Genomic DNA, 22,196 nt, shown 5'->3' with positions numbered 1-22,196 from the left:
GCTTCTGAACCAATCACTGGCAATTTGTCAAATTGCAGAGTCACGTCTGTCACTGAAAACTTCCAACTTCTAGGATATATTGTAGCACAGTAAGCAGATATGGCTGTGGGAACTTGCATGTAGTTTTGATGGGCCCAATGAATGTCTGGAAGGAAAGCAACTGGGGATAACTGAGGAGCTCACCTTCCAGAAATCCCTTGCTGCCACAGGAGCTTGATGGCAGTGACTGAGTATGCAGTACCTCCTGCTCCAATGATCTCTTCCCTTACTTGCACCCTGCTTGCTACAGGAGACGAGAGAGAAGGGTGAGCAAATTAATTAGCAGGGCAGGAGGTGTTGCTACTGCACACTTGCTGTCATACTTGCCTTGAGCTCTTAAAGTGACAGGCAGTCTCTTAGCAAACCCCAGTGGGGTCTTTGTTCTATGGTCAGAGGGCCAAGGAGGATTTTGGAAGTGGGAGGCATGGCAGGATACTTGGAGAGGGGAAAGGAGATACAGTGAGGAACAAGCCACACTGCTCTTTTCTAGCTGTAACCATCATCATACAACTAAATATCTGCACCTTGCTAGAGTGTCTGATAGGTTCTAATGCTATGGCAGATGGTTGGAAAGGAAGAGCTGGAAAAGATGCAGCTCAGATGCTTGGAAGCATTTGCTAGTCTTTCATTATCATTTCAAGGGGCAACAATGAACATATTGCCTTAGCAGGTGGTTGCTAAGCAGAATCTGCAGGGCTTCTTCAGTAACTGACTTATTTGTGGCTTCCCAAATAAGGAAGGGTGCATGGCAGTCTGGGAGTCGTAAATCTATCCAGCAGGATAGAATTAGGGGAAGGAAATGCTGAGTGCCAAAAATGCTGGGTGATATTTCTGGTTCTGCAATGGAGATGTTAGGACAATTATTAGTTGAAGCAAGAGACAAAATCTACAACCATTAGGAGCCTCTAAGGTGTATAAGGAAATGATTCAGAGTGAAACAGGACACCCTCTTTTTACAACAACACATATACAGAGGGACTTGCTCCATGGCCTGTAGTTTTGCCCTCTTTGATCTATTTGGAGCATTGCAGCCACCACCTACTAACTATGCTGACATGATTAAAGTGAGGCAGGGATAGGTTAACAGATCTTCACAACAGTCCAATAATTCAGTTTAGATACTGCTTTTGTAGATGGCAAAAGTATACCTGGTCTCCATTAACTGATCAGAGAATGAAATGCCTGGAAATGTTGGGAGGAGGCCAACCATCCATGGTCTTCACTGGAGGTTCTTTCTGCCTGCTTCCATGAGATATTCTCTTAGCATGACCAGCCTAGGTAGTAAAACCTACACAACTTTGGAGTGGAGCCCCTAAGATGGTTGGATGGCATCTTTCCAGTTGAATGGCCTCTTTTCGACAACTCCCACAGCCAAGCTGGTGCCAAATGTATTGCTCTGCTTTCCTTTGGACCACAACAGTGAGGCCAAGAGGGAGGTCTTGGCATCTGGGCAGCCCAGGACCCCTATAAACATTGCCCAGGCTTGCACTTCAGTGAAATCACTTTTATGGTGCAAATGCAGCAAAAACAACACGGAGACAGCAGTTATGAGTTGTAAGCTCAACCTGATTGGCGCAAGTGTAAGTTATAAGCTCTATGAGTTGCCTTGGTTGGTGGGAGAGATCATTGTGTCTTGCTGGGTGTCACTCAACAAGCAGACCAAACAACTGTACCAGGCAAAAAAGAAATAAACCCTCTTGCACCTAGCAAGCTGGAACATCAGGAAGGACTATGTGTCCTGGCTTGTCCACCGACCTGCTGCAGGTCAATAACTCCCGAAAGACAGCCAACATTGACTGTGAGCTGAAAATGCTCAACATTGCCGTTGCCACTCTACAGGAGACCAAACTTGCTTCAAATGGCTGCCTCAGAGACAAGAACTTGCACCTTCTTCTGGCAAGCAGGGAACCCAGAAGAACCACGTATTTGTGGCATAGGCTTTGCAATGAGGAACTCCCATCTGCCTACAATAGAACAGCTGACAGAGGGCTCAGAATGCTTGCTTTCCCTCTGCTTTTCAACCACTTCATGTCTGGTTAATGTCTTGAGCATCTACACTCCCACTATGTGCCCTGACATACAGACCAGGGACCAGTTCTACAAGGAACTAGACTTCTGTCTCAGACACGTCTATATTAACTTGGTCGTGTCCACAGAATGGAAGACAGCAGGGTCCCCAAGGACATCCTCTATGGGGAGCTGGCTTCAGGCACCAGGTCTGTTAGCAGACCAAGATGTCTGCAAACAAGACATGGAGGCTGACAACATAAACCCCACCGTGTGGGAATCTCTTGCAGATGACCGCAGTGCTTGGAGGTAGTCAGGTCGTCTATCCACAGCAGTGACCAGGAAGGAATGACTGCTGGACTTCTTCAACTGCCCCAGCTGCAACATCTCTCTCCCGTATCGGTCTCTACAGCCACAGCAGGTGCTATAACTGTCCTATGGTTTGACTTCACTCTCAAAAGTGCACTCCTCCATTGTCTCCCAAGACAGATGCATGCCAACACATTACATGGCAGGTCAATAAAGCTAAAACATGTTCCTCACCACCGTATAACATTCCAGTGAATGTATCTGTCAGAGCATGATGCTGCAATTGTTTCAAAGCCCTGAATATATTTTGAACCCAAGAGAAGGGGCAACGTGGAAGCCTAGAAAGGATCATGAGCAGCAACAGCAGCAGCAGCAGCAGCAACAGCACTAGTCTTCTCACCTCATTGACAGATACAAGGAAAAGAGCTCTAGCTAATTCACTTACTGCACAACACACAGCATCTGCTTCCTATTTGCATGCGACCGTGCGGGGGGGGGGAGGAGGAAGCACTCCAGCTTGCTAGTCAGTGACAGAAGGAATCTCACTTGCTCACTCACTGAGCCGAGGAGGAAGACTGGCCCCACCTCAAAATTGCCTAATATTTATCCACAGTCTGGCAGACCACCTGCTTTGAGTATCTTGTGGGCACAGCCTGTCTGCAGTACAGGCAACAGTCCAACAGGAGGAGCTCAAATACAAGCATTGCTCTAGCACAGCAAGAGTGTAGATAAATAATTAACATGCTGGCGTGATTGTGCTTATTTAATTCTATTAATCCCTGGCTGTAAATTCTCTCCAAGGTTCAGTGTGCTGTAGGAGCTAAAGATGCTCTCTCTGTGGTTTGACATCCAGACCTATCAAGAGAAACAATGAGCTAAGCCACTTCCACTCCTTACGGTCTGTGGAAGTCACATGGAGAATGACACACTGACTTGAGATCCACAAGGGCTCATAACCAGCACTGGCAGCACCAGGCAGCTGTTTTGCTGGGCAAATCCTTTTTCCGCTCCCAATTCTAGCGCAGCTACACCCTCTGCAGGCTGCTGGCACAGTGCTTGACCACACTTTCTCTACTACTACTACCCCTGAGGTCCTGAAGTTGAGGCTAGGAACTGTAGTGTTTCTTATCTTGCTTATGAGCTAGGTTTTGCACTGAGCAGGTACTCCTAATGCTGTTCCATCCCTGTGGCTGAAGTATTAAGTATGCAGACCTCTGAATTACCTATGGCTTTGAGCATGTCCTTTATGCAGCGGTTTTGCGGCTAGGTTTGTGTGAGAAACGTAACTTGCAATTCTACCCAAATTAATGAGCACACAAATAGCCTCAAGGGCTGATCCAAACTGCTTCCCCTTTCCTTCTTGCTGCTTCAGCCAGCTGCAAACCCAGTTCAATTAGCTGGGTTCTTGAACTCACAGGATTAGGCTGAGAGGAAAAACTGTGATCTGTGTTGTGATGCAGAATGCCTTCTCAATGTCTCAGTATATCCCCACATCTCAGCACTATATTGCTCTTCCACTACTCAGCTTAGATACACAAGACTGCTCCTGAATCATCTACCTACTATTCTAGATTTCTTCTTCCACACCACACAGCCATGGCCCTAACAGAGTGCCTGTGGTATCAAAGTGCTTGCTAGGCCTGAAAGTTCAAATTTTCTCTAGTAGTGACAAGGACAAAAAGCAATAAAGGGTTATTTCTTTATTTTCCAACTTTCTGAATGAGTATTGCTTCAGTATGCCTTCTCCCTGCGCTAGTGGGAAAATCCTCTCCTGTTACTCAGTCTGCCCTGGACTTAACAAAGATGAATGGTTCAGACAGGGGTACAAGGCAGCAGAATACCCAAGAAAAATCCATATACCAAAATTAGTTCCTTCCTTAATAGCTACTTAATCATGGTAAATGCAGCTGATGTTTACTTGAAACTGGAATTTGAGAGAGAGGGATTGGAAGGTTGCAAGTCAGAATTGTATCTAATGACCACTTTTAAGAGATAGTGTGTTCTTTAAAGTGTGATTGAAGCCCCCTATAAGAGTGAGAACACTCAGCAGCCCCCACCAGCCCTGATACTATTGTAGCTACTGTTGCCCATGGTCCTCTTTTGTACCACACTCCAGAAAAAAATGGATCCTGTCACAATGATCTATGAAAACAAGAGCCCAATTAGAAATGGGCTTGCATGTGGGATTTTGGGTCCTGGCAGGCTAACAGGCTCATAAGCATTCACCCAGCTGGGAGTTCCTGGAAAACATACTCCTTTTTTGTGTCCTTCCCTGCTAAATGCTGTGGATCAGCAGTGTGTGGTTAACAGTCTTTCCAAACCTTGCTAGGCTTTAGTGCCTCTTTCACATGCTAGCCTTTAGCCAGCCAGTGCTTCTCCCTGGCCTCTATAATCTTGCCTTCTGGGCAATGCTTGTATCACATCCCCTGAATCAAGGGAGATATGCTGCTGCAAGGGGAGGTCAGGGGCAAAAGAAGATAACAATTCAAGCAGGACCAATAATGCATGAAAAGGACACTTCCTCAATTTATCCTCCCCCTCTACACATATGAGAAGAGTTTTATTTATGATTTAAGCCCCTCACAGCTGAAGTGGGCCCTACAGGGCATGCTGCAAGCACAGGAAAACATTTATCCTGCTACTGTGACTCTAATAGCTACAAGGGAACTTTTTCCAACATAGCAATTTTTCAAATTAATCATCTGCCTAGTAAATGGTTCATCGTGGAGAGAAGGAGTTTGCCTGCAAAAGCCACCATAATTCCTGGCCTCTCAATACCACTATTTTGGCCTCCATCACAGCGTAAACAGCACTCCGAGGCTACTGAAACTGTAACCTTTTCCAATATAATTAATAACTAACAGAAAGTGTGCAAAACATAATGTGAGAATCTATATCTATATTTCTCTATATACTGGAAGCAAAACAGGTCTGCACTTGACCGTTCACACATTACATTTTACACTTTTTCCCCAGCATATAGGGCAGCTATGGGCAGAATTCTTTTGTAAGTTCTGCAATGTTAGGTTGGGCTGAGGAGCGGCAGACAAAACTATTGTCCAGGTCAAAAGCAATCATTCCGGTGCTATCGAGACATTCTAAATCACAACTCTCATTAACTCTCTGGCTGGGGCTCATTGGAGTTGCAGTCCAGAAATCCGGAGGGCACCAGGTTGTTGACCCCTGAGCCTGGAAGAACACAGATCCAAGATAAACACCCAAGCAGACTCACCTCATATTCCTGGGAAAACTTCAGCCCATCATTGGCCTTCAGTCGGTCGATGTTGTCTGCGAGGTCCGTCACTGGAATGGGAGGATGATCACGCATGCCTACCAGATCAAACATAAGGAGGGGAGGTAGCAGGGTAAGAAGTTATTGCACAGTTGAAGAATGTTCCCGCACATGCACACAGCAAACCAAATGGCAATGTGGCGCGATGGATGGAACATGAGTGAGGAAACATGGCATGCAGTGCCCACGCAATGGCACAATGTATGTGTGCATGCTCTGATGAGACAGCGACCAGCCAGATGGCTTCTACATATAATACCAGGCCAAAAAGGGTGAAGATACTGCTGTATGGACTGAGGCTGGAAGGGGCCTAGGCAATAAATGTTCTCCACCACGAAGCCGCCAGCCTGATTTATTATCCACACACACGGCAACACTTTCTACCGCTGTGCAAAGAACTCTGCTGAAAGCTGTGAAGAGTAAAGTTTTCTATCGGCACGAGCGAGCAAAGGCACAGAGGAAGAGTGCCGGGTGCCATCTTATCTCACAATAAAGTACAAAGCCCTTGGAGTCTGCGCCCTGCATTCCATTCAGACAGTGCACACTACAGTACAGATACAGAGATCCTGAACAGATGCCAGCATTGTTCACTGGGCCCTGGGACCACTTTCTGTATCTCTCAACAGCCCACTCTCATGTTCTCAGTGACTGAGGCAGCGGACAAGTCTTAAGCACTCACAGCCATGCATCTATAAGAAAGGCACCAAGAAATCCTGTATCTAATAGCTGGGCAATTAAAAACCATTCCTTATCAAAGAATATTTTGCCTAGTGATAGGTAGGGAGCAAAGAGGGTCTGGAAAGTAAGCTTTTGTGCACCTAGCCTTCTTGAGTTTGATGACTGTGCAATGATGCACAATCTCACAAAGTAGACTTACACCAGCCCCTAATCAAGAGACAGGATCTGTTCTTCTTACAAGTTAAACCTCATCTCTGTTCCTCTGCAATTCTCAAAGTATCAATAGGAAGTAAAATCTGCAGCAATTCCTGCCCCCCCCCCCGCATTTTCCTCTTGCTGTGGAGGCCAGAGCCAAAGTAAACTTTACAGGCACAATATAGAGCAAAATCCCATCCTTCTCCTTTGTCCACCAGAAGCTCAGAAAATTAAGACAGTATTTGTAGGTGACACACTGCACTTCACATTCATTAAGACATAGGCAGAGAGAGCAAAAGAATAAAAGAGCAGCTGCATGAGGGTTCAGAAGCTGCAGTTAGAGGAAAATGCAGCAGCCCATTTGGTTAGTGGGTCAACCACCTGGAATCATTCTAATTCTACGGGATTTACACAGGCTTCCAATACATTTCTGAGATCAATCCAATGTACTCTCACTGACCTATTAAGTCCTGCATGACTCAGGACTCCTGAAGGAGCACCACTCCCAGTACTGTCCCGCCTACCGTATTTTTCGCTCTATAACACGCTCCCGACCATAACACGCACGTAGTTTTTAGAGGAGGAAAATCCGTAGGCATGCCACCCGTAGGCATTCCCTCCATAACACGCACAGACATTTCCCCTTACTTTTTAGGAGGAAAAAAGTGAGTGTTATGGTGCAAAAAATACGGTAGTTGTTAAGATGTGAACAAAAGTCCCCTTTTGATGTCCCACATCAAGGGTCAGTGCCCATGGAGTTATCATTTTTGCATCAGCTCAAAACCTTTTTGTTTTCACAAACATTTTTAAGTGTTGGGATTTTATGGAATTATCCCCAGGACTTGGTTTTGTAAATTTTAATTTCTGCTACTCTCATGTATTATTTTGTATTGTACCTCGAGGACCACCTCTCCTCATATCAACCAACCTGAACCCTGTAATCATTATCTGAGGCCCTTCTTCATTCCTTTTCTCCCAGGCATTTGGCTAATTAGACAATCTATGACCTTTTAAATAATAATAATAATAATAATAATAATAATAATAATAATAATAATAATGTCATTGTTTTTATACCTGTATAACCTGAACTGGGTTTAAGAATGACTGAATGCCTAAATAAACACATTTGGGTTTAAGGCATTCCAATAAGGTGCTGCCTGCGAAACAATGGCTGAGGAGCATATGGAGGAGATGAGCAAGTCCTAGCTTGCTAGACTACATTTGGATAGAGAACACTTCCTTTTCATTTTGGAGGAGATGCTGTATGGCCTCCACATGATATAAGTGCATCCTTTGCATATGCAGCCAGGCCTTGCTTCCCTAAGTTGGGGTCCTATAACATACCAAAGAAAGAGCTGCTGCAGCTTCATGTGCTCAGTCAAGATTGCAATTTTGCTGGCTGATTTATGAATTTCATTGTTTGGAAAACTGTGACGTGTTAATTTCTCTTTCTTCCTTCACATGCAGGCTGGAGCATTGTATGTGAGTAGCACCAGAGACTAGTTTGTGGGGGACAGCCTGGCTCACTAGCAAGAGAAGAGTTAGCACTAAGTCTGTGGTGAGTGAGGTTGACCTTCATGACACTGAACAAAAAAGATGAGAAAGAAAGAGGCGGGGAAAAGATAGTGAGGAAGAAGAAAAAGGAGGAGGAGAGAAAACTAACTTGAGATATTCGGGCAACTGGGGCCACTGGCACCTGAAAGAACAGAAATCCCATTAGCTGTTGCTGAGGGAAGAGTTAAAGATGCGACAGAGGAGGGTCAAAGGGCAACACAAAAATCCCCACAACAATCTTCACATTCCTACATTTAGGGATGGGAATTGCAGCTTGATGCTTGCTACACATGTGGCAGCATGGAGGGTGATGTATTAAGACAAGCACCAAGTACAACCAGGATTATTTCACAAAGAGGATTTCCCCACAACAGACATGATAGATGGCTTTGCTTATTGGCCAGGAAACAGAGTTCCTATTCCCAGCACATGCTGCTTTCCAAGACCATGCTTCCCTCCTACATGAGACAGCAGCAGAGCCTTGGAACCAAGGTGTAGTCAAAATTCACCCAATCGCTTAGTAGCGACATCACCCTGCCTGACCTGCCACAAGTCTGCAAAATGGAACATGAGAACAAAGGAGCTGACAATTCACGCAAGAACCTGTGTCTGAAGTGGAAACTATTAAAGTGATAAGCTTAATATTTAATAACAGCAGCTTGATTAATTATGTACTGAGCAAGGCCTTTCCTGCCTCTACATTTGCCAGAAGGGATATCAACTATGAGACTGCTCAGGGTTTAGTTGCTGCTGTCTGGCCCACAGAAGGCATCCATCCATCACAGAAGAGGGTGAGGATAGGTGGAGGCAACTAAGTGTCTCAGACTGAAACAATAATACCAGAACTTTTTTTGTACACTGATTGTTCCCTACTGGGCACCTGAGAAGATAAAAGGGTGCAAAAGCTCAAGCTAGCAGCTCAGCAAGTATGGTCACACCTGAGAATATGGGGGGGGGGATTGCGTATACACTATGAGGCTAACTCGCTTTCTTTTGTCAAGCTTCCCTTTTGTGCAACATCCCTTGTTAGCACATACAACTCTGCACCATGTCCATGCCTCTTATCTTCTCTCTGTGACCCCTCTGGACTAGACCTCTAACTCTCCTGTCATGTTGGACTCTGCAAACCATCTGGTGGAATAATGACTTTACACTAATAGGGTGGGTCGTGCTCCCAATTCTACAAGCTGTGTGCGTACAACCCACAAAAGCCCCCGTCCTCTGACCCATCTGCAAGGCAGTATGAGGTAAAGGACTCAAGCCTAGAGAGAGAGACAAGAGAGCAGCGCTGCACATAGTCACAGGGCACAACTTCCAATTCCCTTCCTGCAACTGCTTTCCCCCCAAAATCTATTATAGGAGGACAAATAGTTTTGAGGAAAAGGAATACAGGTCACATCTTGCTAGGTAGAGTCTGGGTGTACTGAGCTAGAAGCCCCCACTGACCACTAACATCATTCAATAGCCTTCATGAATCCCACAATCTAAATAAGGAAGTAATAGGTTGCTTCAACTCTAACACAATAGAATGCAAACCACATCCTGCCTCAGATGAGGATGTGAGGCCCTCCACAAAGCAAGAAATCTAGGAAATAGACTCTGTTGAAGACAGATTGTTTTGCTGACACAGCTAAGCAGCATCTATTACAACTGCAACGTACCTTAAGAGTTGGAAGCACTGCAGGAGCTGAATCATGAACCTGCCTACCTGCTACTTGACAGTGGACCTACTGGCATGTTGGACTTTCCTTTTGCTGGCTAATTTTGAGACCATATCTGGAAAGCACGATGTGGGCCAAAAAACTGAGTGTTATCTATGGAATATAAGATAAATCATGACAAGGGCTCCATTAGAGCCTGTTCTTTGTCACGCTATGCCTTCCAGCACCTTGTGATGCATGTATGGTCAGGCTATTGAGCCAACAGAAAGCCTGCCATCCCCATTCTGACTGTTGCCAATGTCAGATATACACTGGCACTCTGAACCTAGCCTGAGAAGGTGCACACAACACTGCAAAGGGAAGAAGAGGCTCTCTTATCACAAACTTCTGCCAGTAAAAGGAGCACGGGCCTCTGTGGGGCCGTCAAGTGGTACCTACCTGGTGTTTGGTAGTTGAGTCGCCTCATTTCAACAGGATCAGAGGAATGGGCCAGCAAGGAGTCCTTCAGGCCAATGGAATGTTCATCCTTGGCGGAGGGTGAATTGGCCCTTTTCCTAAAGGAAGAGAAGGCGCAGCTCAGAAGGTAGATCTGGGCATGGACCAAATGGCAGAGAGCTTCAAGATGACCCTGTAGCAGACTCAATAATGCACCTAGCTGTAAGGGGGCTCCCCAGAGCCAGACACAGGCTTACAAAATCTCCAGTTCCACTTCCATCTTCCACACACCAGTGTTGGGAACTATTTCCTGTGGTGGATGAATATACTTAAGATTTTGCCAAGTATTAAAAAAATTATTTAAAATGTGAAGAGTTGTAATATAATAGGGTAAGGGCTCTTCAGGGTGAATTTTATTGGTCCATTAATACTTGTCTTGAGTGGCTGAAGGCCCCCCAGACGTGTGTTAATGGAACAATAAAATACACTGTTGTCTCTTCATGCTATATTTATGCCTGCAGCTCCACCACCCTAGGCTCTTATCCTAGTAGATTTCACTAGCTAAGCAGAGATGAACCTGCTCAGTGATTAAATGGGAGACATTTACAGGAAATTTTGGCATGACAAGAAGAGTTATCAGTGATGTCCAGTGGCTACCATTAAACCAAAAAACCTCATATGGTGCTGCCTCTTAAAGTTGCAATGTGTTTTCTGGGGTAACTAAGCCACGGGGAGGGGGTATTCAACAGAAACAAACACCCCAGCCTGGTATTAAGGAGCACTGTGCTGCAATCCTGCAGGCAATTCAGCAGAGAGGTGTGTGTATCTGTTGCTCTTTCAAACACATCAGAAGCCCAAAGCACTTCTGATTAACCTGGAGACACTGTTGATAGCACCCTGCAAAGGATTTTTTTACTTTGCCTGACGGCACAACTCTATTTGTTAGAAGGGAGAAATTGCCACAATTAGCATGGTGCCTCACGAGCTCTCTGTGCTGTGAGGGGAGAAAACAAAAGTTTGTTCAGCTGTATGCACATGCATGCATGAAGTGGGGAGTCATTTATAAAGCAGCCACCACATTACAACATCTGAAATAAGAGCCCTGCATCAACTTGAATTTATCACCAAAGGGGACCATTGTTGAAATAAGCCTAAGACTTTGCTTTGGTTCCTGCCTCCTGCTGAAAGTCAGTGTCACTCTGTTGTAACAGCATTACTTCCAGATTTACTAAGAATCAGCTAGACACCAAAGTCAGCAAGCAGTGGGAGACCTTTGTAGGACACACACAGTGACACTGAAAAGGGAACAGCTCAGAGCAAGGCCTTATTAACTGGTTTATAGAGCATGCTGATTATGCCAAGGAACTAGAGTCAGCTCATGGTAATGTCACATCCTTGATCAATATAGGGGGCAAATAACCCCACAAATCCTGGAACACCAAATGCACTGAAAAGGAATTTTCTAAAACTCTGTCACACCTTACTTGTGAAGCCATTTATTTAAATATAACAGCAAGAGAAGGTTAAAGGAGTTTAGGACACCACAATGGCTAGGTAGGCAGAGCAATATCCAAAAGCCAGATTAGTCTGGATAGGAAGACTTATGCTTACTGTTTTTAACAAGATGAAACAGTGGATGTGAAACAGACAAAGCAAAGGATTAGTAAGGGTGGGGGGAGGAGGGCAGATGTCTACCTTTCTTGTTTGCTAGATCCAGGGACAGCAGAAATAGAAAAAAAGAGGAAATCCAGGTTACAAAAAGGTACTAATTGTGCATGCAATAACCCAAAGTCACCTCCCCTCTTGGTGTTATTATGCACATTTAGTTGGAGAAAAATGATGACAGCTTCCCAGAGCAAAGATGGGAGAGTAAGCACTCCCTGTAACCAAATGAGCAGCTCCTGCTTCTTTTAACAGCCCAAGCACTTGACACCCACGTCCCAGATCATGGATCAGAACACCTATGACTAGGCTGAGGACAAATCTCTGGAACAGGGTCCCTGTTACCACATGGAGGGTTCATTCTCGGAGCCAAGAAGACTTGGGGAAAAGCACCAGGCCTCTGAATAAACCAAGGGATGTAGGCATTTGTTGGCCAGAGCCTTTTACTTAATCTGAGGCATGGTGATCCAGGTCATCACCCTAGGACCACTAAGCAGAAGCCATGTCCTATGGCTTCACAGTTCATCTGGCACTGACACAGCCCCAGTTCACTTCCAGTATATACCTTCCCAGCACAAAATGAAATACAGAAACCACTGAATGTGATCCCATGCTCCCCTTCCTAGGGCTTGCCTTACATAGCACTGTTTTGCAGGCTCCATTGAGAAACACCTTCAGGAAGGTTCAGACCACATCCCCCAGAAGAGACAGTGTCCTTGGATTTATCATATAGTTTGCTCACTGTAAATGTTCTTGAGCTTGGCTCAATACTGCACCATGGACACCACCACATTGCACGGGCATAGGCGTGTGCTCACCTTTTGAAGAGCAGGATAGCAATGACAATGATGATGATTAAGATGACAGCCAGGACAGGCCCCATCACCCACAGCATCTCTGGTTCATCCTGCTGTTTTGCTGAAACCTCCATCACAATCTCATCTGAGTAGGGGCTGGCTGCATACTTCTTCTGGTGAGTTTGAGAGAGAGGAGAGCAGACAAAGATCACTGATCAGGTCTCTTCCTTGCTTAATTCTGAGTTGTCCCTTGGTACAATAGCCCCAAGCTGCCCACCTGCAATTTTCCTCATGAGCACCCAGGGAAGTAACAGACATCGTGAAAACAAACCTCCTCTCCACAGTAATGGAACATTCAGAACCACATCAGCTAGAAAGTGGCCTCCCTCAGTGCCAGAAAGGAATGGTCCAGCTGAGAACAAGTTGCCAGCCTCAGACACACGAAGATCCAAATTATAGGCTTTGGAGATGCAGCCAATTGAGCATCAGGCCTGGCGGGTAGTGACTAAGTGGTTTATAATACCTATTATGCCGTTATAAACACATCACCCTGGGGGGTTATATGTCAAGGAACACCCACTGGGCATTATGTTCCACACTGAACAGCAGACTAACTCATGGCTGTCCTTGAAGCTCTAGCATAAGCCCCGAATACAGCAGGATTCACATGGGGCTTCTAACATGCAAAGGCTTCCAAGTCATACAAGGGACTGGCAAGTTGCTACCAAAAAAGCAATACAAAATTGGCTGGCTCTGTTCCAATACATGCTATGCTTATATCTTTTTTTTAATGCCTGCCAGAAGACATATGTTCAGGGAGGACCATGTTCTCTTTTCTAGTGGAGGCTTCCTGTTGCCCTGCTCAAGGTAGAGGCGTACACTGGTCTCACTTTTAGCCCCTGCGGAGATGCCTGTTGACCAAATTCTGCCAGTCTGAAAGCGGAGATCTTAAATAGCCTCTTCTCTGAAACACAGAGAAAACGTGCCCATAGCAGCTGCTTTTGTGGATGCTCAGCAGGAAACACCTGCCTGGCTTAATTTGAGCCACATTTTGTCTCTGGAACCTGGTTCAGTGGCAGGGCTAAGTCCTAGAACATGCAGAATAGTAAAAAATAATATTCTAGAGTCCATTTTCACATTACTGAGAAATAACTATACGTTCCCCAAGTTCTAAGATTAGAACTAAATTTCTGACACTTCTTGGGGAAACAAAACAATAAATGTTGAATTCCAGGGGGCAGCAAAAACTAGGAAGGTATTTGTGGTGCCTTAAAGACTAATAAATTCACTGTGGCATAGCTTTTGTGAACTACAGACCATTAGATGCATGATGTGTTACTCTGAATTACAGGTATATGTATATATACACATGCCTAGGGACATGGAGGGGGCTGTAACCAATGAAGTCACAGGGAAATGAAATGCAGAATAATGCAGTGATAAATGAAACAAGACTGATAAAGTGCTAAATGACAAAGTAATCTGTGGCTCTGCAATCGTTCTTTCAGCAACAGCCATTTATGATGTTGTGGCTTCATTCCTCTAGTTTAAGAACACGACGACTGAGTTGAGTGCCAAGCTGGAGCTCACAACCTGGCACAGGTTTCAGAAAGAACTGGCAGAGAACTTTGTGAGGGCAGCAGATCTTATGTAGAGGGCAGCTGCAGTTGCACCACAAAATAAAACCAGTTGCTTGGAGAGTTTGCTCTGCTAGCCAAAGTGCTCTTGTGCACATTCACTCTTGTACATGCAGTACCCAACCTTGTGGCACAAGGGCACCTTCTCCGCCTGCTCTGCGGCCTCTATTCTCCTGCCTGCATGTTTCCTATGTCCGCCACACAAGTGCTCAGACCAGAAGAGTAATGAAGCATTTGACCAGCTCTAATGAGCCATTACAAGTAAATGAGGCTGAAAGTGAGAGACCCAGCATGGGACGGAGCAGAAGGGCTTGAGTATCTTCATTATGGGTGGACATTATTTACACATTTGCAGAAGCAATGGCATTATCCACCATTTCCCCTCCCTTATTCATTCTGGCTTGGAACAATGGATAATCCTAAAGATTACAGGGGTGTGGAAAGTGAAGAAGCACAGAGAGTGGGGCAGATAATCTATTTTCTTCCTATGGACTGCAAGGCACCCGGCAAGAGAGGCATGGAGAAGGGGAAGGAGATTCTGAGTTGTTTTATACATCTGATTTTATTAGCTTAAGCTTTGCAGAGCAAAGTTCCACTGTGACAAAGCTTCCCTAATGCCATCTCTGGAATGGCTGTCTTAGGCAGCACACAGTCCCTTCGCTTCTAGTGGTCCTTACCGTATCCCCATCCTCCAGTGAAGCCAGCACAAAACAACGGTAGCTCAAGTCTTCTGAAAGGGGCTTATTGTAAAAGCCTTGATAGCTCTTCTGGTCCCCCAAGACAAAGGTCTCTGGCAGATCATCCATTTGGGCAGCAATATAAGGCTTGAGCCGCTCTGCCTGACGTCGCTGGCGCCTGCTTGGGTCCCCTTGGTTCATGGCCTCAAGTAGCTGGGTAGCAAAAGGAAGCTAGCGTGAGAGAGAGCAATGCTATTTACCAAGGTGACTCTACATTTCCATGAGGAAAACCTGTAAGCCAGGTGACAAAAAATACCAGGGAGGTCCAGGTATTCATTACTCTAGTGCATTCCCAAAGGCTTTCTCTAGAACTCAATGAATGTACACCTACTTCCTTAACAGAACAGTTAATTAAGTTGCTGGAACCAAGTGTTGTCCTGGGTTTATGGTGGATGACTGTGAAAACAGGAAGCAGGACACAATGGACCCCTGGTCTGACCCAGCAGGGCTCTGTTCACATTCTTATGCATGTTTTGTTTGTATTCATCATAACCTACACTGGGCACAAGTTTTGTGAAAAATAGTGTACCATTTTTATAAAGTTTATACCCCTCAACATCTCAAGGGAAATCATTTTAAAATATGTGTTTCTCTTTGACGGTGGAGCAGCAGGAGTAGCAGAGAACAGGCCACACAGTCCACATATGCATCTTTAGATGCCCAGCAATTTGAACTTTTAGAGATAGGCAAAAATTCCACAGGCTTTGACACAGATTTCTGCCACTCTGCAAACACACTTTGTAGCTTACACTAAAACGGACAAAATCTGTACGCAGAGCTCACCACCCCCACCACATCCTGCTGGGCTGCAGCAAGACTTTGTATAAATCACACACAGTGCTAACATGGAATGTTCAGAGAGAGGAAAAAATGGCAAATTTCATAGTCATCCACAAACTCAAGAAAAAAGGATATAAACACACCAAAATTCAATTACATTGCTCAGAAAAGCTCTCAGATGTTTAAAGATGTTTTTCTAATGAATAAAAATGAATGCTAGGCTCTGAACAGAAATTCTAATTTAAAATGAAGGAGGAGGCATGAAATACATTTCACACAAAAATGTGTTAGGGCAGAGATGAAGCATTAGAGCAATGGTGGTGCCAGGAAGAAAACAGAGACCACACAGAACCATGCCATTATTTCAGGGAAGGGGGGTGCTGGCTTGTGACCTTAACAAAATGGCATCCCTGCCCTCCAACCACAGCTTCTCTGCATCCTAACTAATGTGTGCAACACAAAGATGTGTGTGTGCACACAGTCTTATCCAAGCTTCAGTTTTTACCAGTGGAAACTGATCTATTGGGGCAAATTGGGGCACTGCTCCCCTTGGTAAGCCCCCACTTGCCTGGCTTCTTATTTACATCCAGTGTAGGGGGTGGCACTGACTGCCAGTTTTCTCTTTCTTAAGTCTCAGTGTTTCCCTTGCAAAACTCAGCAGGGAGAATTAAGTGACTCTGCCTGTCACTGGCTCCGACTCCAAGTACAGTTTGGGCTCCCTGCCTTCTGCCTTACCCATCCCAATGGGGACCTCTGCTTCCTACATCTTGTTTTGCATATAAATTATACAACAGAACCTGAGGGCAGAAGGAGGCGTGGTGTGATCCATACATGCAACAAGTCCATGGGCAATCACACTTCAGTGACCTCTTTCACTGGACCAGTAAGCTTCACAGGCAATTTTGAGAGCTGGTTAAAGATAAATATGGATATCATGGGTATTTGAGGAACTTGATGACTTCAGGATGGCAGAAGATGGCACCTCCAAATTAAGCTATCAAATGTGGGAATTATCCCACATAGGCAAAGTTTCCGAAACCCCAGGTCCTTTGCCATTATCTCCAGTATGACAGGATGGTTAACGCTGCTCATATACTCTCCCAAATTATTTCATATGTGTGGGCTAGTTTCTTGAACATCTGTTTCCCTTACCCCCTTCAAAACAAGTGGAAACAAGTTTTGGCCTTCTCCTACCTGGTCTAGTCCCATATCATCTGGGCTCGTCAATCTGGAGCCAACTAGGTTGCTTGTGTGGTCTATCGGCACAACCACGATGTAGTACCACCTGGGGAACAAGAGAGGGGAATAAGTGAGCTCTACTTCAAACAGAGGGATGCTCTCCATGAAAGCCCTGCAACTCCCTCCTTTGAACTTCCCAGAGACACGGGCTGTAGCCTGCTGGCATGTATTAGGTTAATAAAAGTCACCAGGCCAGCTTCTAAGTGATAGTGTCCGAAACTGGGAAAGCACAGCTCTATAATCTGGTTCCTTTTTCAGTGGTGGAAGATCAAAAACACAAATGAGACTTCCACAAGCTTCCTATTAGGATTTACATACATTATTTAAAGTAACTGTGCAGCAGTGTGGAAAGTACATCCTGGGCCCTTTCAGATGAATGATGGGGATTATGACTCCCTATTTTTCATATAATGATAGGTGACTGAGAGGAGCAGGTTATAATATGTAAAAATGGTAGCCCAGATCCAGAACCCTGATCACATCCTGCACATCGCCCTTGCCCAACCTAGTGCCTTCCAGATGTTTTGGGCTACAGCTCTGATACCTTTGTCCATCGACCATGCCAGCTGGGAGTTGTAGTTCAAAACATCAGATCAGGTAAGGCTGCTGCACAGGGTGCTCATATATTTTTAGTAACCTCTTGCTATTGGGAACCATTTTTAACATGTTGTAGGTGGATTTACACCATTATCATGATCTATGAAATCCAATACAGTTCAATACCACCCTTATTACCTGTGCAAAACCACCAAAACTCTGCAGGGACTCAGGAGACCCTTCCCCAACTGTACAACACCATGTTTTCCTATGATAGCATCATAAATAAAAAATAAATAAAGTAGAAACGTACCTGACTGGCACAGAGGTCTGCACTTTGGGAAGAGTCAGAGTGAACTGCCCATTATGGATGTATTTGTATGTGGAAATGGGCTTGCTCTGGATGACATCAGGTGCTGTCCGGATGAAGACTCGGTGCTGCAAGGCTCCTGCGCTACTTCCCCGGTTTGTGAGTGCAAAGGAATAATTTGTGTCTGGCTGCAGGTTATTAATCAGCTTCCTCATGGAGTGGCCATCCACCTCCACAGTCTGGCCATTGTACAGAATCTGTAAGCAGAGGGAAACAGTTGATTCAGCCCAAACTGATAGGAAAAGGGTTGGATGAAGTTCTTTCCAAAACTCCTCTTCCTGGTTTGGGTCTTTTTTTTCTTTGTGTAAGGTACCAAACAAGCTGACCTGTTGATAAGCGTGACTATACCAAATCTGAGAACATGAACCCCCATGTAGAAATAAGAGTTGGTGCTGCCTTCTCCCAGCTCTGTTGGTCTGCACATGTGGGTAGGAAGAAAGATAAGGTCCCTAGCTCCCATAACTATTGCAACTTTTTCTGTCGTCCATTCGGGAGTAAGGAGTGCGGTGGTACGGTTATCTAGGGTAGAGATGGCTGCTTGGCTCCTCCTTACTTGCTGGGCCTTCTGGAGTTAGGCAACAATGATGTAAGTTACTGTGTCAGAAAAGCTAAAGTAGCCTGCAAAATGAATCTGTTACTAAAAATCTGTCAAGGTACAATATTAGGAGGTGGAAGCCAGGGCTACTAGTCTGAAAACATTCTGCCTATGCCCTCATGAAAATGTCTCATGATCAGTTCTCATTCCCCAACACAGCGTTCATTTAAAATCCATTTCTAGCATCAAACACAGGCAGGGAAGCAGCTCTCTTAGATCAGGGACAGTGTCAGGTTCTGATTGCAGCAGGAATCTCACCATAACATCACTTCTCACTCACTTCACAGGACCAGTCATCTCTTTGCAGGGAGTTTTATCTCCTGGACCAGATGAAGCAACGGCTCTTCTCTGAGGAGAACTGAAAGCCCTGTTGTTGATTTTTCAGTGAAGGAATTTCAGAGGTCTCGGTTCATTCCCAATAAATAATACCATGATATTTAGCCTGCGCCTCAGTGTTCACAAATCATAACAATATCTGCCTTAATTAAATCTGTTAAAGAGAAAGAGGACACCCTTTGGGATGTAGATTTAGTGCGAGACTGTTTATCAAGTGTAGATAATGCTAATTGTTCCCATGGAGACTTATCAGCAGTGCTCGTTAGATTATTAGGCTTTGGCCTGGCATCCTGTACACTTGAATTAAGCAGCTCAGCACAGGTGGGTGGGGGAGTGTCCTGTTTGCAAAGTTGCTGCTGCTCCTGGGCCAGCTGCTCCTGGGCCAGCTACTCTGTTGGCACTTGTGCATGGCCTGGACATCTAATACTGTCTACAGGAAGAAGAAAGCTCATTTACACCCGTTGCGTTTGCATGGCTGCTCCTCAGCTAGTGAGCCGCTAACACCATCTGCTCCTGTGCCTCATCATGGCAAACCCATGGCAGCAACTGCTCTCAACTCTCTGCTTACGTCAGCAAAATCTGGCAACTACGTTTTGAAGCCCACACTATGCAACCGCTTTGATGATGGTTCCAAGGCAGCTCTGACCATACAGCATTAGGAACGAGTCCAAAGAACTAGCCTTTTATGAACAAATTCCCCGCACAGAATTCTCCTGCTGTCACGAGTGCTTACTTATCTCTGTCATGTTGCTAGCGACCACAGGCAGAGCAGCACACTATGGTGCCCTGTTGGGTTCTAGAGGTATCTCTATCCTGCCCTAAGCGTAATTCTTCCTGTGTTCTGAACAAAAATGCTTCATGATCAGCAGTAGGATCAAACCATTTTGCCTGGAATGCAGGGGGTTTGGGCTCCTAATTGTAGTCTGTTCTGAGCAGAAGATTGTGCCAGTGCCCAGAATGAATTCCTCACTCCACCGTGCAGGACTCATGGGAAACCAATTCCCATACAGCTAGAGTAACATTTAAAGGGCATATATGAGTCTCCAAAATCGTCAAGGGAATCAAGAGGTTTGGTCTGGAAATGTACCAGTTTTTAACTCATTTCTAAAGACTTGCCTGCTGATTTACCTTGCTTGGTGATCTAGACTAAAGGAAACAAGTGTCAGGACTCGAGGGTACCCAGGACAAGGGGGTGTCCACACTTCTTACATCCTGACTCAAGCCCCTGATGTTTCTCCGGATTTGGTTGCTCAGCTTACATAACTGGGTTGATGAAAGCAAGACTCTTGGTCTGAAGGTCCCTGAGATAGACTTTCTAATTTCTTCCTTACTGCACATTAATCGGGTCCCCATACGTGACAGACATATTCCCTTACCTTGAAAGGAACTGCAGATTTGTAAGAGTCTGGAACCTCCCAGCTAAGTAGCACTGATGTTTTCATCACAGCACTGACACGAAAGTTCTTTGCGAACACTGCAATTAGAAAGAATCCTATTGAGTGGCCCCCGTGAGGCAACACTGGACAACTAACCCTTTCCCTTCCACTCTTCTCAGTAGCAGCAAAATTTGGTGTTTTCCTGTAGATTCAATAAGCCTTCTCGCACCTTAGGACACTTAAGCTTTTTGACCAAACTGTGTTGCCACCTTCCCCTCTTTGTCACAGACTGTGTACAAACTATATATTTAAAGCACGTTCAAAGTATATTCTCTCTCTGGGCCCTGTAGTTTGTTATGGGTTGCTAGGATTTTTAACACTGCAAGAGGTAAACTACAGTGCCCTGAATTCTTTGAGGAAAATAATGTGTTCCGATTGTACTTTAAAGGTATAGTGTGTACACAGCAATCTTCAAAAGGTAGCAGTTATGAGGCACTGTTTCTTCACAGAAGCTGCCTGTTCAGTTTGCACCAAAGCAACAATTCTTATCTGGAAACAGAAAATGGGGTATGTGTTTGAAAAAACAAATGCAGTCATGCAACCTCTATGCCCCCCCCCCATCCAAAAAATTATAAGCTCAGGAAGGTAAGACTGACCAGGTCATCTCTGACCTGTTTTCTGCCATAGAGGTTCATTAACTGATCACAGGGGAGGCGCTTACCTTGTTCCATCGGCATCGTCCTAGACTGAATGCTGGGGCTGAGAGGGCCAGCTCCCTTGTTAGTGTGGGCTCTAACTTTGATGTCATAGGTTGTGTCAGGTTTGAGGTTGGTCAGAGTGATGCTCGTTTCCCTCGTAACATTGGTCAGGTTCTGCTGGCTGTTAATGTCTCTGTACACAACTGTGTAGTTGGTCATTTTCCCATTCCTCTCTGCCAGAAGTGGAGGCTCCCAAGTCACTTTAGTGGTGGAGGTGGTCAGCCCCACCACATGCAGGTTCTGGGGGAAACCGCTTGGCGCCTCCTCCGCGGTAGTGATTTCTTTTTCAAACTCCTCCCCAAGACCAACCCTATTCTTGGCAGCCAGCTTGAAGATGTAGGTGGCACCCTTGTAAAGGTCAGTCACGGTGAAGTGATCCACGTTCTTCTCAAAGTTCATAATCCTCATCTTCTCCTCCTCAGCATGTTTGAACTGCAGCTGGTAGCCCAGCAGCTCCCCAACCATCTCTTTAGGTGGGTGCCAATTGATCAGAGCTGTATTCATGGCTGTGGTGCTGATCATCATGGTAGGCTTGCCTGGGACTGTGGAACAAAAACAGGGTGATATGCCATAAGTGGGAGGGAGACAGAGTGCTGGCCTTTTCACTGCTGGAGTTGCTCACTCGGGAAATTTATCTACCTGCTAAGGAATATCAGCTAGCACAGCACTCCCTATCAATTTGGCGACAGATTACAGATGAAAGATCAATATGTTTGAATGCTTCCCCACATTAAAATTAGCTGCACACAAAAAAGCAGCATATCTGGGATAAGACTTTTGCTTTGCATGCTTTCCACAGGCAGGGAGTTTACAGGGGCAATGTCCAAAAAGGCAAACCACCTGCAATTTGAAGTGGTTCAGTCCAGAAACAACTGCACTGTATTTATGAACATATCAGTGTTTACTCTTCCAGGTCCTCCAAATTCCACAATTAAACAACAGCAACAAAACAAAATCCAAATTTTATAATGGAAAAAAACTAATTTCTACATGGCTACATTTCACAAATATCCTTAACCTATATGTTTGTCTGTAAAATGTGCCTAACTTGATCATAAGATCTGATTTCTTTTGGGGAGGGGAGTTGAGAACCCTATGGTGGAAGCTATAGGATCTTAAAGGAATAGGGATGAATAAGATTATCACAAATGCCATACTTTGTGCAAGCTTCTGAAGGAATTTTGTCAGCTGCTATATTT

The 22,196-nt window shown here is 45.1% G+C and overlaps 1 protein-coding gene across 25 annotated transcripts in view; it reads right to left on the bottom strand.

Moving 5' to 3' along the window:
* Window positions 1–22,196, bottom strand: part of PTPRF (protein tyrosine phosphatase receptor type F) — a 474,052-nt gene that overhangs the window by 25,062 nt on the left and 426,794 nt on the right. For 13 of the 25 annotated variants that reach the window (XM_083510759.1, XM_083510768.1, XM_083510749.1 and 10 more), the window contains 9 exons: window positions 20,961–21,539; window positions 20,240–20,337; window positions 17,876–18,129; window positions 16,981–17,071; window positions 14,947–15,159; window positions 12,654–12,805; window positions 10,177–10,292; window positions 8,187–8,219; window positions 5,588–5,685 (listed from right to left, as the gene is read on the bottom strand). In XM_083510759.1, coding sequence (XP_083366885.1) covers window positions 5,588–5,685; window positions 8,187–8,219; window positions 10,177–10,292; window positions 12,654–12,805; window positions 14,947–15,159; window positions 16,981–17,071; window positions 17,876–18,129; window positions 20,240–20,337; window positions 20,961–21,539 — 1,634 coding nt within the window. The remainder of the gene's footprint in view (window positions 1–5,587; window positions 5,686–8,186; window positions 8,220–10,176; window positions 10,293–12,653; window positions 12,806–14,946; window positions 15,160–16,980; window positions 17,072–17,875; window positions 18,130–20,239; window positions 20,338–20,960; window positions 21,540–22,196) is intronic. The other 12 variants (XM_083510752.1, XM_083510756.1, XM_083510762.1 and 9 more) reach the window with 1 other exon arrangement.

This window comes from Podarcis liolepis (genome assembly GCF_965112155.1).
Source record: "Podarcis liolepis genome assembly, chromosome: 6".
NCBI lineage: Eukaryota > Metazoa > Chordata > Lepidosauria > Squamata > Lacertidae > Podarcis > Podarcis liolepis.
This window is presented reverse-complemented; position numbering and strand designations above follow the sequence as displayed.